The sequence below is a fragment of the Cherax quadricarinatus genome, chromosome 51, assembly GCF_038502225.1.
Source record: "Cherax quadricarinatus isolate ZL_2023a chromosome 51, ASM3850222v1, whole genome shotgun sequence".
Classification (NCBI taxonomy): Eukaryota; Metazoa; Arthropoda; class Malacostraca; order Decapoda; family Parastacidae; genus Cherax; species Cherax quadricarinatus.
The window spans coordinates 20,057,838-20,075,747 of NC_091342.1; the positions used below are offsets into that span (position 1 = coordinate 20,057,838).

The 17,910-nt window shown below is 38.2% G+C and overlaps 1 protein-coding gene across 9 annotated transcripts in view; it reads right to left on the reverse strand.

The window, feature by feature from the left end:
* LOC128694630 (uncharacterized) overlaps nucleotides 1-17,910 on the reverse strand; it is a 215,196-nt gene that overhangs the window by 101,949 nt on the left and 95,337 nt on the right. For 8 of the 9 annotated variants that reach the window (XM_070095932.1, XM_070095927.1, XM_070095935.1 and 5 more), the window contains 2 exons: nucleotides 17,142-17,273; nucleotides 6,094-6,326 (listed from right to left, as the gene is read on the reverse strand). In XM_070095932.1, the coding sequence (XP_069952033.1) occupies nucleotides 6,094-6,326; nucleotides 17,142-17,273 (365 nt within the window). The remainder of the gene's footprint in view (nucleotides 1-6,093; nucleotides 6,327-17,141; nucleotides 17,274-17,910) is intronic. The other variant, XM_070095931.1, reaches the window with a different exon arrangement.

Here is a 17,910-nt window from a genome sequence, read left to right on the forward strand (position 1 = left end):
TACCTAGAGGTCATTCCGAGGGTCAACACTCCCACAGCCTGGTCCTCGACCATGCCTATGTGCATACACATCAATATACTCCTCAGAATATATACAAAATGAGACCCTTTACAATGTCAGCTCATCACGGCCATGTCAGGGAAAAGGAAAGTGGTAACTGCTGATGCTACTACTGCTGCTGCCATTATGTAATATGACTGACCTAATTAGTGTTTTTTCTGAGAAAGAAGCTGAGAGATGACTGCTCTTGCCAAGGGCTATAGGACTTTCAGAAATCTGTCAGACTTCTTGTGAAAGTTAAGAAATATTAACCCTTTGACTGTTTTGGTCGTATATATACGTCTTACGAGCCAGTGTTTCAGACGTATATATACTCAATAATTCTAGCGGCTTCAAATCAATCGGAAGAAAGCTGGTAGGCCCACATGTGAGAGAATGGGTCTGTGTGGTCAGTGTGCACCACAAAAAAAATCCTACAGCACACAGTGCGTAATGAGAAAAAAAAACTGATCGTTTTTTTGGAATAAAACACCGACTTTGAGGTGTATTTTCATATAGTATTTATCGATGTATTTGCGTTTTCATGGTCTTAGGTGATAAAATGGAAAACATATTACAGAAATAGAGATGATTTTCATTACATTGACCTTGAAACTGAGCTCAAAGTAGCGGAAATGTTCGATTTTTACCAATGTTCAGGAGTAAACAAATCACACCACACGTCCAATACACGTCAACTGGGGAGTCTAATATTCTTTCACTAGCGCACTGATATTATTTATACCATTTTTACAATAATGCAGTAGTCTGCATAACAGTAAATTTTGTATTTTTTTGTATGAATAAAAAATCAAAATAGAAAGCAATAATAATATAAGAGGGGCCTAGAGATGTGACTAATGAACAGAGGGTATGTTATTTTAGTGCCAAGAATATCTACCTTGTTTATTCTGGATCCTATTTTGAAATTGGCATCTTTTTTAGTTTGCGTGAAATTGGCCAAATTGCCAATTTCTGACCACAATATTGGGTAGTCCAAATTGGTAAATGGGAGGTTTCTTGTACTCAGCTGATAGATAAAATGGAGTTCTAAAGAAATAGCTATGAGTTTGGTCAACTGGAACAACGGAATTGGCTGAAAATAGGGCTCAAAGTCGGCGAAATCGCCGATACGCATATGTCGCCGAGACCGCTAACTTCGCGGGAGCGTAATTCCAGGAGTTTTCGACCAAACTTTTAGTGTCATTACCATCGGAAACAGATTCTCTATCATTTCATAAGAAAAAATAATATTTTTTTTTTCAAAAATTTAGCGACATAGAATGACAGTTTCAGAAAGGGGCCTGAAACAGTCAAAGGGTTAACCCTTTCAGGGTCCAAGGCCAAAATCTGAAGTCACGCACCAGTGTCCAAGAAATTTTGAAAAAAAAAAAAAAATTATTTTTTCTTACAGAATTAAAGAGCATATTTTTGTGAAGGTAATAAAACAAAAAAAAATAGAATCTGATCAGTACTTACCGAGATACAGTGCGAAGAAGTTTGTAGAAAATGATGTGGTGGCGGCAATATCGACGAATTCCACATACGCGTATTATATTATTTTGTTGTTTTAGTTGTTTTTTTTCTTTTCCAATTTTTTTCTATTCCTACTAACATTTGGGGCCTGAGAGACCAATACTGTATATAATTGATATATATATACTCACTGTATTGAACACAATAACCGCACTAAAGTTATTATCATATTATTGTTTACCACTGTTGTTTATTACAATAAACATGCACAAATATTGTATAATACTAATGTTCTATCATATATTTACATATTTACAATCACTGGACATGGTTTTAGAACTGCTGGAGCTTGTGGAACTCCTTGAAACAAGGCACCATGCACAGAGGCACCTTACATTCCTCACACATAAACCGAGTGTCTTTGCGTCTTTGTTGCCGTCGTTTTGTTTGTGCACAGACAATGCATCTCTTCTGAGCAAATTTCTTTTGAGTTGAAGGAAGCTGTATTATGAAATGATCACCTTCTCTCCTCAAACGCTTGGGTATATTGTGATGAATTCGAGGACCATGTTGTATTGCAGGTGTTGTTACCTGGTACTTCATTATGAGTTGTCTGACAACAGACAAACAAAATTCACCATACGGTGGTCTGTTACCAGTCTTTATTTGGTACATATTATATGCATTCAGCATTGAAATGTCCATGAGATGGAAGAAAAGTTTCATGTACCACTTGTAACTCTTACGAACACAGTCAACAAAACCAATCTGCATGTCACACTTGTCAACCAAGTGCATGTTTTGTGTATAATCAATCACTGTCACTGGTTTTCGAATACGTTCATTAGTCACTCGATCAACTTTGCCACTGTCTTACATTTCATTACGGTGAATGGTTGTCAACAATGTGACATCTCGTTTGTCATGCCACCGTAATGCCATGATGTCATTGGCAGTAAACACCTGCACGTCATCACCACGAACACCTGCGTTGAGCCTGGGCATATGTTTACAATTAGAACGCACTGTGCCACACACATCTGTCTTGTTCACTCGCATGAAATCACTGAGTAATGGGCTTGTGTACCAGTTATCGGTATATAATGTATGGCCCTTACCAAGATAAGGTGCCATCATGTTTCTCACTACGTCACCTGATATACCCAATAACATCTTGGTATCTTTCAATGTTTTACTACCCGTGTATACAACAATATCCAACACCAGGCCACTGTCACAATCACAGAGTACAAACAATTTTATACCAAAGCGGTTCCTCTTGCTCGGTATATACTGCTTGAATGACAGTCTACCTTTGAACAAAATCAAAGACTCGTCAATTACAAGATTCTTGAATGGATAAAAGTATATCCTGAACTTTTGTTTGAGATACATGAAAACATTTCTAATCTTGTATAACCTGTCACTTCTGTCAGGCCTGGTTTTGTCAGAGAAGTGCAACATACGTAACAGTAAGATAAACCTGTTCACTGGTATTATTTCACTGAAGGATGGGGTACAAATTAGCCGATCTGTGGACCAGTATGCTTTTATATTATGCTTATAGACGTGAGGCATAAGCATTATTGTTGCAAAAAGCAAATACATTTCTGCAACAGTCGTCTCTTTCCACCTGTGTAGTCTTGACTGTGGTGATAAGATCGTATTTGCCATGGTGTACTGAAAATACTTATTACTTTCCCTGACAATAATTTCCATCAATGGCTGGTCAAAGAATAATTCAAAGAATTCCAGTTCATTGGCCGTGGTTCCAAGGGGACAGGTAGGTAGAATTCCACTTTGAGAGTCATCAAAGTGGTGAGGGCTGGGAACAAAATTGGGATTTTGCTGCCAATCCCAGATACGGTTTGCTGGTGGATACTGGACATCATAGGCTGGTTGTACGGGTGGTTGTGGCGGGCTGGTGGGTGACGCTCCGCTTTGTCCTTGAACTGACGAGTCAGCAGCGTGGGTCCCCGCGTGGCACAGCGAGTCACGCATGGCGGTGCCATTACCACCACCAGCCCCACTAACACCATCCACTGATGTCTGTGGCCCATCCATGCCAAGTGTAGCCACATCATCCTCACTATCACTACCTAAAACGGGTGTAGGGCCACGGGATGTACTCTGGGATGTACTCCGGGATGTACTCCGGGATGTACTCCGTCCCCTGGGCACAGCATAGGGTACACTACCCGAGCGCATGCGGCGGCGAACATACCGACGCTTCACTGGTGAATATGTTTCCTCACTATCACTACTCGAATGATCGTCGAGCGCAATAAAATCACAATCCACGTCAGAATCATCGTCATTACTGAAGTCAGAGGCCAGGCCACGGGAAAATATTAGTTTTCTCTTACGTTTAGGAACACCCGACCGTGAGTCACGAGTGCCCACACCAGAGGTAGAAGGTCGAGGATCGTCGGGGTTTTCTGCACTATTATCGATATCCTGGTCATTATTTTTGGTCACTAACTTATCAAAGCCGTAGAATTCGTCTTCATTTCCACTTCCATCAGTGTCAGAACTATCAGACAGGAAGAGGAGAGTCCCAATTTTCCGGGGAGTGAGAGCTGACTTGCGACGAGGCATGGTGAACAAGGGTGACTGAGCCGGCGTTCCCACAATGCTATGCAGGCGCCTAGATTTTTTGTTTACGGCGCACACCCACGGCGCAGACCCATTTTCTCATATGTAGGCCTATGAGCGCTTTCGCGCTAAATTTGAAGGCGCTAGAATTTTGGCGTAGATCTACGGTTTGGACACTCACTGACCAGCCGTAGATCTACGGGACGGACCCTGAAAGGGTTAATACATGAAACGTGATGCAGTCCTAGTTTTCCACCAAGGAATATTTCATATATCTTGGCCCTCTTCCTGTGAAATTTTGCATATATCAATATAGTAAGTGAACACTGATTTTTCACTTTTACTCCACCATGAAAAGGTTAGAATATCTGTCAGCCTGGTAACAAAAAAGGTTCACTCTACTCTTCCAGGTGTCAGACCTGGCCTGACTACGACCAACTACAGATCAAATATGGCAACTGTTCACTTACAATTTTAGTCACAAATGTGCTATGCTCCATACCACTATCAACATATGAAGTAACATACCAAGATAACTATTGAGAACCCACTATGTCTAGACCAGATGGGTCTCCAATTCTTGACAAGGGTAGTTCTTCCCAGGCGTGTTTGGGCCCTGTTTATATGCTTTAAATTATGAAAGATTGCTTGTGTTACATATGCTCTGTCTATATACAATTTGCATGAGCTTGAAATAATCAGAATTTTTCTGGTTCATGTAGTATTAGCTCTCCAAGGAAAGTGGAAAAGAATCCATCCTCCATAAGCTATGCATGCTGTAAAAGATGACCAAACTGCTGGGAGCAAGGGGCTAGAACCCCTTCTCCTGTATAAAGTACTAAATGTAAAAATAATAACTTTCTTTTTATTCTTTTTAGGTCACCCTGTCTCAATGGGAAATGACTGGTACGTAAAAAAAAAAAAAATGTAGAATTAGCGAAAGTGAAAGGACAAAATGTCTTGAGGCTGCCACCATCCAGGTCTCAGATATCAAGCAAAATCATGGGGCCCTCACCACTGCAAAAAATTACTTGCTTACACCATTCAAGAACATCATATTTTTGCAGATATTGTACTGTACTTAGATCCCCTGAACCACTTTGCATTACCTGCACTTCTCACCTACTTTATTTTTCAGCACCCCACTGCCTATTCTGCAACTCAGATCTCGCATGCTTCTTCCATATCACTTGCAAGGAACAAACTAACACATTTTTACATTTTAGATCTTCCTGCACCTACTCCTGAAGTGGGGGTTGAGTGTAATTTGGGACTGATGTAATGTGAATTTTTAACATAATCAATGCACAGGTACTGGGTTGATTTAAATGGATTCTAATAAAAAGATGCCAAATAATGAGGAAGTAATGTAATTTAACTGTTTTTCACTGTTGAAAATTAAACAAAACACTACGAATTTGTGCCAAACAAGTCAATATTTGAGGATTCATTTAATATGTCAAACCCAGACATAAAAATATTGTACACACACACACATGAAAAAATAATATACAGGAGGGCGCCCTCCCATTTGCAAACAAGTTGTTTTTTATAGAAGACAGCAGAGCAAAAGATAGTTGTTTCACACATTTGTACTGTAATTACTCTGAGTTTAAATGAAATATTGACTACATGCAAAGTATCAAAATTAATGAGATTAAGAAATAATAAAACAACTTGCAATAATGTATTAACCATATACCCACCAGATTCACATTAGATTCCTACAAACAGCCTTACCAGCCTTATAAAGTCTACAATGGACAAGTAGGCATGAAATATGGCTTTCAAAATTTTGAAAATTTCATGTCAGTGAAGTTATTTAACAAGGTGTCACACTTTTTATATGATTACAGTACATTATTAACACTGACCTAATGTTAGAATAACCAAGGCAAAGTGTTCGGAATATGTAAAACTTTCAATCAAAACAGCAATAATAAAAATATATACATTCACTGCATGGAGCACTACACAACTAACTTAGTGTGGTTCCTAATAAAGTCATCCTCTGAATCACAAGGTTTAGTATTTTCTCCCTTTAAATTTTCAGATGAGTCATGCAGTCGAACAGCCTCATGCATTTTAGTGCTTCTTGAGTCATATTTTGGGATGTGACTCTGCATTCTGTAAAATACTTGATCTTCACTCATCAAATCTTCACCGTCTTCCTTTAATTTATCTGTATGTCCACATGTTTGTGTATCTGGAGGATTCTGAAAATGATATTGCTACAGTTATTTATAACCTGTAATAGTGATCTGAAAACATATTTATGTATGAATTTAAAACAAAGACCAAAGACTAAAATGACTTAGAAAAACTAGGCACTTGTGTGCCCACACAGGTAAGCAAAAATATTCACACACATCTTTAAAACTAATTCTATTAAGTATTGTTGGCTTGGCCATGAGCGGTGCATCAATTATTAATAATGACATTGTGCACCAGTTTGGCATGGTTTACAGCCATGTAAAGTACATGAAGCCCTTAGTTTATGAAGGCTCCTAGAGCCAAGAATGAGACTATATACATGCTGTAATTCTAGTTACTGTCCAGATTCATCAGTGTTTAACGTGACTGATCAAGGAGTCCATGTATCATACACTTTGCCACATTAATTAAAAAATTAAAATGACTCTTAAACATAAAAACATGACACCAAAACAATAAAATACTTGTTTATAATTGATGTAGACCTGTAATTGTTTTACACATTGGTAGGATTGCTGGTGTCTCTTTTTTCTGTCTCAAAAACATGCAAGATTCCAGGTACAGTGGAACCTCGATTTACGAGTTTAATCCATTCTGTGACCTAGCTCGTAATTCAATTTGCTAGTATATCAAATCAATTTTCCTTGTTTAACCCTTTCAGGGTCCGTCCCGTAGATCTACGGCTTTACGTTCAGGGTCCAAACCGTAGATCTACGCCATGAGCTCAGCTCACTCTGATAAACTGTGAGTGGTACATTTGGGCCTAGATATGAGAGAATACATCTATGTGGTATGTGTGCACCACATAAAACAGATCCTGCAGCACACTGTGTATAATGAGAGAAAAAAATGAAATCATGATTTTTCGATTAATACAGCAACTTTGCAGTGTTTTTTCGTATGGTTTTTATAGTTGTATTTGCGATTTCTTGGTCTCATTTGATAGAATGGAAGACATATTACAGAAACAGAGATGATTTTGATTGGTTTTAGCACTGGAAATGGCTTGAAACTGAGCTCAAAGTAGCAGAAATGTTAAATTTTTGCCGATATTCAAGAGTAAACTAACGACCTCACACGTCTAATACACGTCAGCTGGTGGGTCTAATATACATTCACAAATATGGTGATGATATTTATACAATTATTACAGTATTGCATAACAGTAAATCTTCTATTTTTTGGTGTGAATAAAAATTCATTATGTGAATAAAAAATCAAAATGGAATTTATTTGTAAAGCCTCAAAACATAACTAATGAACAGAGGAAATGTTAGTTTAGTGCCAGGAATGCCTACATTGTTCATTCTGGACCCTATTTTGAAATTGGAATATTTTGAACTTTGTGTTAAATTGGCCAAATTAACAATTTCCGATCACTTTATTTTGTAGTTGAAACAGTTGACTTGGCGATTTCTTGTGCTCAATCGATAGAATAGAAGTAATACTAGTGAAATAGCTAAGAATTTGGTTGATTGGAATAATGTAATTGGCCTAAAATGGGAGTCAAAGTCGGCAAAATCGCCGATTCGTAAATATCGCTGACACATCAAAATTCGCGAGAGTATAATTTCGTCAATTTTCCACCAAATTTCGTACTTTTTGTTTTATTACCTTCACAAAAAGATTCTCTACGATTTCATAAGAAAAAATAACAATTTTTTTTTTTTAAATTCTTGGACACTGGTGCGTGACTCCAGATTTGGGCCTTGGACCCTGAAAGGGTTAAATTAACTGAAATACCATTAATCCATTCCAGCAGAATTCCTGCTCTCGGGAGGCAGGACAAAATACATGTACTTCAATATAAGGCTAATATCAACTCTATGGGTTATTTATCTATCACAACTGATCTAATATGACATAATAAACAATATAAATAACACAAACATTATATATACTCTAGAATGAATAAAATATGTCATTGTGTGATTGGTGGCGGCCATTCTCGCTCCCACTCTGACCATATCTTCCCATGCTCTTATTATAAGAGAAAATAAAGCATTTGTGAGGCTAACTGCCCTAGATCACTAGTTTCATGATGAAAACACAAACAATGTATTTATAAATAAGAAATATTGTATAAAAACATAATAAAACATAACAGAGAATGTAAAGAAATGAACTGGTTTTATAAAGTGTATGTATATATTTACCTTGGAGAAGAGATGCTGGCAGAGCAGTATATGCTGTCAGTGGGTCTATAAACCCCAACAACAACAGGAGTTCATTTCGTTTCGTCCTTTTTCTATCGTTTAATCACTTAACTTACTTGCTACACTCTTAATGCTACACTTTATCGCTGAACTTAACTGCTACAATTTTTTTTTTTCGCTTCACTTTTCACTCATTTACTTGCTACACTATTAATGCTACAACTTACAACCCGCACACCTTGCTTGTGCTTATCTATGATTTCATGCTTTAATTCCATGGACATCATCCTCTTTTTCTTCTCAGCACTGTCCTCTGCACTTACTTTCTTAGGACCCATGGTTACAAAAAAGAAATTTGGTACAATAACTGCACAAAACGCAAGCAAAACACAAGAGAAATGCTTCCGCGGCGAGGTAAACACGTACACTGCTCAGCGGATGTTGTGACGTTCGCTGTGCCAACCAGTGGCGGCGTTCTGAAGCTCTCTCATTATTATTATAATGGGGAAGTGCTAAACCTGTAGGATTATACAGTGCCAGGGGGGAGAGGATGGAAGGTATTCAGGCTTAATTTAGGAAACAGGAGCACAGATCCAATTCCCTAAATCAAAAGCCCCTCACCAGCATCAAGGAACCTTCCTTGAGGGGGAAACTCACTCGTAACTCGGATTCTGGCTTGTAACTCAGAGCAAAAAATCGACCGAGTAACGGCTCATATCTCGAAAAACTCGTATGTTGGGACACTTGTAAGTCAAGGTTCCACCGTATGTCTTAGGTCACACTACATATGCATGTAAAGCATATATATACATACCCCTCTAGGTTTTCTTCTATTTTCTTAATAGTTCTTGTTCTTCTTTATTTCCTCTCATCTCCATGAGGAAGTAGAACAGAATTCTTCCTCAGTAAGCCATGTGTGTTGTAAAAGGCGGCTAAAATGCTGGAAGCAAGGGGCTAATAGCCCCTTCTGTATAAATTACTAAATTTTAAGAGAGAAAATTTTGTTTTTCTTTTTAGGAGAGGAGCCACAACCTTGCCAGGGACAGAGGTTTTTTAGGGCCAGGAGGGAAAAAAAGACTGGCAAGAAATGACAATAACCCTACACCACCTGAAAACACTTCTGGAGCAGAGGCACGGACATTGGCCTCTACTCCAGAACAACAGATATTAGAGCCAGCAAATAAAACCCCCCCTAAATTCCACCAGTACAATGACATTTGTCTTTGCAAACATACAGGGTCTAAAGCCCAAAAAATAACAAAATTCCTTACATCAAGGACTGCTCATGGAGTCAAATGCAATGTTTGCAGCATTCACAGAGACCCACATAAAGGATCATTATGACAACGAAACATGGATCCCAGGTTATAACCTATTCCAATGCGACAGACTAAACAGGCAACAAGGTGGAACGGGGGGGGGAGGGGGGGGGTTGGCCTGTACATCACAAAGTCGCTTATTTGCACAGAACTACTAAACACCTCAAATGATGTAGTTGAAGTTTTGGCGGTAAAGATTGAAAACCAAAACCTTGTCATTGTGGTAGTATACAAGCCTCCAGATGCAACTTCCCAGCAATTCCAGCAGCAGCTTAAGAAAATTGACCACTGTCTGGAAAATCTCCCAACTCCTGCCCCAAACATCTTACTACTTACTACTAGATTTCAACTTGAGACACCTAAAATGGAGGAGTATAGCAGACAAAGTTTTAGCAGAGATCACCCTGGGAGGCAGCTCAGATGAAAATTCACACACACACCAACTATTAAATCTGTGCACCAAATTCACCTTAAACCAGCAAGTAGTGGAGCCTACAAGACTAGAAAATACACTGGACCTCATCTTCACTAACAATGATCTGATACGTCATAACTGTATCAAAGACAATACACTCAGATCACAACATAATAGAGGTACAGACATGTATGCACAGGGCTCTAGACCAGCAAAATGTGAGCAGTCATGAAGGTCTCTTCACAAAATTCAATTTCAATAATAAAAACATACAATGGGATCAAGTAAACCATGTCCTAAATGAAACAAGCTGGGAAGATATCCTAAACAACACGGATCCAAACACTTGCCTTGAAAAAATGAATTCTGTGGTTCTTGAGATCTGTTCAAGACACATTCCACAAAGAAAAAGAAAGAGAAGATGTAAACTAGAAAGAGAGAGATGTTCCCTACACAGATGAAGGCGAAGAGTCACAGAGCTGCTGAGTGGGGTCAATATACCTGAAATACGAAGGGAGGCACTAGTCAATGAAACTGCAAATATCGAACTTAAGCTGAAGGAATCCTATAGGAGACAAGAATCACAGGAAGAACTAAAAGCCATAAAGGAAATTGAAAAAAAAAAAACAAAATATGTACTTCTCTTACGCCAAATCTAAGGGAAAAACAACATCCAGTAATGGGTCCCTGCTTAGGCAGGATGGGACATACACAGATAGCCAGGAAATGAATGAGACACTAAAGTCCCAACATGACTCGGTGTTCAGCAAGCCACTGCCCAGACTAAGGGTCGACAATCCAAATGAATTCTTTATGAACGAAACCCAAAATTTAGTCATCTCAAAAATCTCGGATATTATTCCAACTCCACAAGACTCTGAAGAGGCAATTAATGACATGCCCATGCACTCTGCTCCAGGCCCAGACTCGTGGAACTCCGTGTTCATCAAGAATTGCAAGAAGCCCCTATCGCATGCCTTCAGCATTTTATGGAGAGAGAGCATGGACACAGGGGTCATCCCACACACACTAAAAACAAAAGACATAGCCCCACTCCACAAAGGTGACAGTAAAGCAAATGCAAAGAACTACAGACCGATAGCATTAACATCCCATACCAAGAAAATCTTTGAGAGGGTTCTAAGAAGCAAGATAGTCAACCACCTAGATACCTATCAATTACACAACCCACGGCAACATGGGTTTACAGCAGGTCGCTCCTGCCTGTCCCAGCTACTGGACCACTATGACAAGGTCCTGGACGCTGTAAAGGATAAACAAAATACAGATGTAGTCTACACAGACTTTGCAAAAGTTTTCGACAAGTGTGACCATGGTGTAATAGCACACAAAATGCGTGATAAAGGAATAATGGGAATAGTTGGTAGATGGATCTACAACTTCCTGACAAATAGAACACAAAGAGTAGTAGTAAACAGAGTAAAGTCCCAGGCAGCCATGGTAAAAAGCTCTGTTCCACAAGGCACAGTACTCGCTCCCATTCTATTCCTCATCCTCATTTCTGACAGACAGAGATGTAAGCCATAGCTCCGTGTCTTCCTTTGCGGATGACACCCGGATTACCATGGCAGTGACCTTCATCGAAGACACTGCAACACTCCAAGCGGACATCAACCAAATCTTCAAATGGGCTACTCAAAACAATATGAAGTTCAACGAGGAGAAATTTCAACTACTCAGATATGGGAAACTTGAAGAAATTAAAAATATGTCAGGATATACAACAAATTCTAACCATACAATAGAGTGGAAAAGTAATGTGAAGGACGTGGAAGTGATAATGTCAGAGGATCTTGCCTTCAAAGACCACAACAATGTATCTACCTCATCCACTAGGAAAATGATAGGATGGATAATGAAAACCTTCAAAACTAAGGATGCCAAGCCCATGATGATTCTCTTCAAATCAGTTGTGCTCTCCAGGCTGGAATACTGCTGTACACTAATGGCCCCCTTCCAGGCTGGCGACCTGGAGAGTGTACGAAGAACTTTCACGGCACACATAAGTATGATAAGGCACCTAAACTACTGGGAACGGTTGAAGGTCCTTGATCTGTATTCCCTCGAATGCAGGCAAGAGAGATACATGATAATATACACTTGGAAGGTCCTGGAGGACCTTCAACATTCCCCCTCGATGAAAAGCAGGGGTGCCACGAGTACAATGAGAAACAACACAATATGTGTTCGGGGCCCAAGACTGTTCAATTGCCTCCCAGCATACATAAGGGGGATTGCCAACAGACCCCTGGCTGTCTTCAAGAAGGCATTGGACAGGCACCTAAAGTCAGTACCTGACCAACCGGGCTGTGGTTCGTACATCAGCTTGCGTGCGGTCAGCAGTAACAGCCTGGTTGATCAGACCCTGATCCACCATGAGGCCTAGTCTCAGACCGGGCCGCGGGGGCGTTGACCCCCGAAACCCTCTCTAGGTAAACTCCAGGTAGGTCACCCTGCCTTGGTAGGATACGTCCAGTTCGTTGAAAAAAAAAAAAAAACTGATGCAGAAGTATGCATATAATGAGGATAGAATTTCAAAGAGTAGGAATTATGAACAATTTAGCCATGATCAGAGATTCAGTCATCAAGACAGCAAGAGTCACCCCGATCCTCAAAGGAGGTGATCCAACTGAATTGAATAATTATAGGCCTATATCAAACCTTCCCCTAATATCTAAAATCTTCAAAAAATTAATACACAAACAAGTCTACTCCTACTTCGTATCCTCTAACATACTCAACCCTTGTCAGTTTGGGTTCAGACCGAAAAAAAAACTAATGATGCTATTGTACATATGCTTGAACTAATACACTCTGCACTCGAGAAAAATGAATTTCCCTGGGACTGTTCACAGACTTACATAAAGCTTTTGATACAGTTGACCATGACCTTTTGCACCAAAAACTCGAACATTATGGGGTCAGAGGACACACTCGATTACCTGAAATCTTAACAATAGAACTCAATATGTATACACAAATGGAGCCTGTTCCTCTACACAACCTGTTCTTGATGGAGTCCCACAGGGGAGCATTCTTAGCCCACTTCTCTTTCTCATTTGCATCAATGACCTACCAAATGCATCTAATCTCCTCAAACCCATTTCATTTGCAGATGACACAACTTATGTCTTTTCTCACCCAAACCCAACCATACTAACAGACACAGTAAATGCTGAACTGCTAAAAATATCTACTTGGATAATTACCAACAAACTTACTCTCAATATAGACAAAACCTACTTTATGCTTTTCGGAAACAGAGCTTCAAATGTACAGCTAAACATATTGATAAATGGTTCACCTATCTCGAGACAGACAGAAGGCAAATTTCTAGGTCTCCACCTTGACTGCAGTCTCAAATTTCAGACACACATACAGCAAATTTCCAAGAAATTCTCCAAAACAGTAGGCATCTTTTCAAAGATACTGTACTATGTACCCCAATCAGCTCTCCTAGCTTTGTACCACTCTCTCATTTACCCTTACCTCACCTATGGTATTTGTGCATGGGGCTCAACCACAGCAAATCACCTTAAGCCTTTAATAACCGAGCAAAAATCTGCAGTGCGACTGATTAACTACTGCGTTAGACAACACACTCCACCACTTTTCAAGAGTCTTAACTTGAAAAATATACAAAACATCAACACTTATTAGCATGCCTATACTACATACATAGAACAGTACATACTCTAATGTAAACCCTCCTCTTAAACTCCTTGATAACTATAACAGAACACACAACCATAATACGAGACAGAGAACACTCTTCGATATTCCCCGTGCTCATCTCTCCCTATGCAAAAATGCTATGCACGTAAAAGGCCCGAAGATCTGGAATTCACTGCCAAAATAAACTAAAGGACCACTGTCTGCAAATCAGTTTAAGGTCCAAATAAGAAATCACCTCATCACCCAATATTGACCAGACAAACCATACCTAACCACTAGCAGTTTCTCAAAAGCTACTCATATTGTACAGTGGAACCTCAAATATCGAACTTTCTTCAGTCCAGAAGGCTGTTCGAGTGCCTTTACCGAATGAATTTATTCCCATCAGGAATAATGTAAATTAGATTAGTCCATTTCAGACCCTCAAAAATACACTTATAAAAGCACTTACAAAAATACACTTATATAATTGGTTGTGTTGGGAGCAGTTCGATTTTTGAGGTTCCACTGTACTGATGAATGCTCGACCACTTACTACTTTGAAATTAGGATGTCTGTTCTTTTCATTGTTTTAAATAGTAGTAGACTGTAATACAGTACATCATAATGTAAACTGTTCCACTGTAATACCAAATTTCATTGTTTTAAATAGTACTAAACTGCAATACATCACATTGTAAACTGTTTTACAATGTTACATTGTAATACTGTAATCTTTATTAACTAAATCAATAGTGTAAAAAGTCTCTACTAGACTTATCAAAACCATGTAGCATCACCTGATATAATATTCAATTCCCCTGTACTCACTCTAAGTCATCTAACGACCATAAGAACTATGCATTACTAGATGTAATGGTGAAGTTTGCCCGAAATGCTCAGCATACAGAGGGGCTTTTGGCATGTACACCCAACTATTATATTCCTCTGTATAGCCATGTAATTTGTCAAAATAAAAAATCTAAATCTAACCCTTCAAGTCAATGCCCCCTCATTCAGTGAGCTTTGAATCCTTTTCTTTAGCCTGGGAGATGATTAGTGAAGAATTATTGTAGCATTACAAGTTTTATTTGTTTAGAATGTTAATACTGCTTGAAAACCTTTAAGTGGAAATATCAACTGAGAAGAAATAATTATGACATTAATGCAACTAGAGAGAGGGAGGGAGGTTGATTACAAACATCTATACAATACTTATTTACATAAGAAAAAGCATCCTAAAGGAATTAACAATCATCATCACAGTTAAATCTTGAGAACACAGTTATCAGAATAGAATGAGATATCAGTGAAAACTACGGAATGATAAAGCCTACATAGTGTTCATTCTTAAAATTAACTAAAATTAAAAGCAGCATGGAAGTGGATGCCTGATTCCTGCAGGCCTTCCTGCCTGCCCCTACTATCACATGAATCCAATGAGTTCAAATATGTTCCAAGTAAAATGCTATTTGTGCACAGATATATACCACTTTTCAAACATCATATGGGTGATTAACAAGGAAAACCAGTAGAGGTGTTAAAAAAAAAAATCCATAAAAGCAACCGGTACAGTAGCAACAATCCCTGTCCCCATATTCCATAAGTCTAGGATCACAAAAACTGTAATTATCCAACCTAGGACAACACTGATTTAGAGAAAGATACACTTGCTTCTCATAAATGCTCCACCATTATGACATGGTTTTCAATGCACTGAAAGATAAGCAAAATAGCATCAATGTACTCAAACATTGTGAAATCCTCTGATAAGTGTGATAATGGCAACATGTATTATTATTGCAGGGAAGCACTAAACCCTTAAGTATCATACAGCACCTGGAGAATGGTGCTGTATGATACCTATGAGTTTAGCAGGTTCAATCTAAGAAAGGGGAGGACAAGTCTAATTCCTCTGATCGAGAGCCACTCACCAGCAAGGTACCTCCTTGAGTGGCATGATAATAATGCATTAGATCACAATATGTGGGACCTATAAAATGATTTACAAGAGAAACTGCTACAGCCACTGGAAACTTTAACCCTTTGACTGTTTTGGTCGCATACATACGTCTTACAAGCCAGCGTTTCGGACGTATATATACTCAAAATTCTAGTGGCTTCAAATCAAGCAGGAGAAAGCCAGTAGGCCCACATGTGAGAGAATGGGTCTGTGTGGTCAGTGTGCACCATGTAAAAAAAATCCTGCAGCACACAGTGCATAATGAGAAAAAAAAAACTGACCGTTTTTTTGGATTAAAATGCCGACTTTGAGGTGGATTTTCGCATAGTATTTATCGTTGTATTCTCATTTTCATGGTCTCACATGATAAAATGGAAAATATATTGCAGAAATTGAGATGATTTTGATTAGTTTCACGATGAAAACGACCTTGAAATTAAGCTCAAAGTAGCGGAAATGTTCGATTTTTACCAATGTTCAAGAGTAAGCAACTCACACCACACGTCCAATACACGTCAACAAGAGAGTCTAATATTCTTTCACTAGTGCACTGATATTATTTATACCATTTTTACAATAATGCAGTAATCTGCATAACAGTAAATTTTGTATTTTTTGTATGAATAAAAAATCAAAATAGAAAGCAACAGTAATATAAGAGGCCTAGAGACGTGACTAATGAACAGAGGATATGTTATTTTAGTGCCAAGAATGTCTACACTGTTTATTCTGGACCCTATTTTGAAATTAGCATCTTTTTTAATTTGCGTGAAATTGGCCAAATTGCCAATTTCTGACCACTTTATTGGGTAGTTCAAATCAGTAAATGGGCAGTTTCTTGTACTCAATTGATAGAAAAAATGAAGTTCTAAAGAAATAGCTATGAGTTTGGTCAACTGGAACAATGGAATTGCCAAAAACAGGGCTCAAAGTCGGCGAAATCGCCGATGTGCGTATGTTGCCAAGAACACTAACTTCGCGGGAGCGTAATTCTGTGAGTTTTCGACCAAATTTCGTACTTTTGGTGTCATTACCATCGGGAAAAGATTCTCTACCATTTCATAAGAATTTTTTTTTTTTCCCAAAAATTTTGCGACATAGAATGACAGTTTCAGAAAGGAGCTTGCGACAGTCAAAGGGTTAAAAACTTTACAATAGACTAAATACTGAAAATGGGAACACCATTAGCCTAGCCCTGTTCCTGCAAGTATAAATACATTATTACAAATAGATATTATCTATGTGTATAAAATGTGTATAAATGAGCTAATAACCCTGCATAAACTTACACTTTCAGAGTTGTCTAATACATTTCTCTGAACTTGTATATATCGATCCTTTGTATATTCCAAGTCTCTGACGAGTCCTCTCATTTCTTTGGAAAACCATTCAAGATTACTTAGCTTCAAATATTCAGTTGCCTGTAAAAAATAGTTACAAATTATTGTAGAGAGAAAAATAAATATAAACAGCAATATAAAAAAAACACCAAATACACTACTTTAGCTAAAATACCAAAACTTTATTAATCATAAGTTATCACAAAGTTATCTAGATTTTTCAGCATTTATGTCGCCCATAATTTGTCAGTGTACAATGCAAATTATCCAGTGTTTGCAGTATACAGCTCAGTGCTAAGTAAAAATTCATTCCACATGTTTATCTACTGCTCATGTTTATTATTTGCTGATTTGCTTGTGCTTTAGTATTTTAAAACCTCTGAGTTTGTGATTTGAATCTAAATAGTCTCATATGATTTTAAATCTTAAATCATAATCAACATCAAGTTTACAATATATATGACCAACTTATTAAAATACAAGATAAATTTGTAAACACTTCTTAAGTATTTTGAAGAGTGCCTGTCTAATGGGAAACAGCTTTATGATTATAGCATACAAATGTGCCACATAATTATTAAAATACAATAGTGAGAATTTTCTTCCTTATCCCAATACAAAAATAATAATAATAATAATAATATTCCTCCGTAAGCCATGCGTGTTGTAAAAGTCAACTAAAATGCCGGAAACAATGGGCTAGTAACCCCTTTTCCTG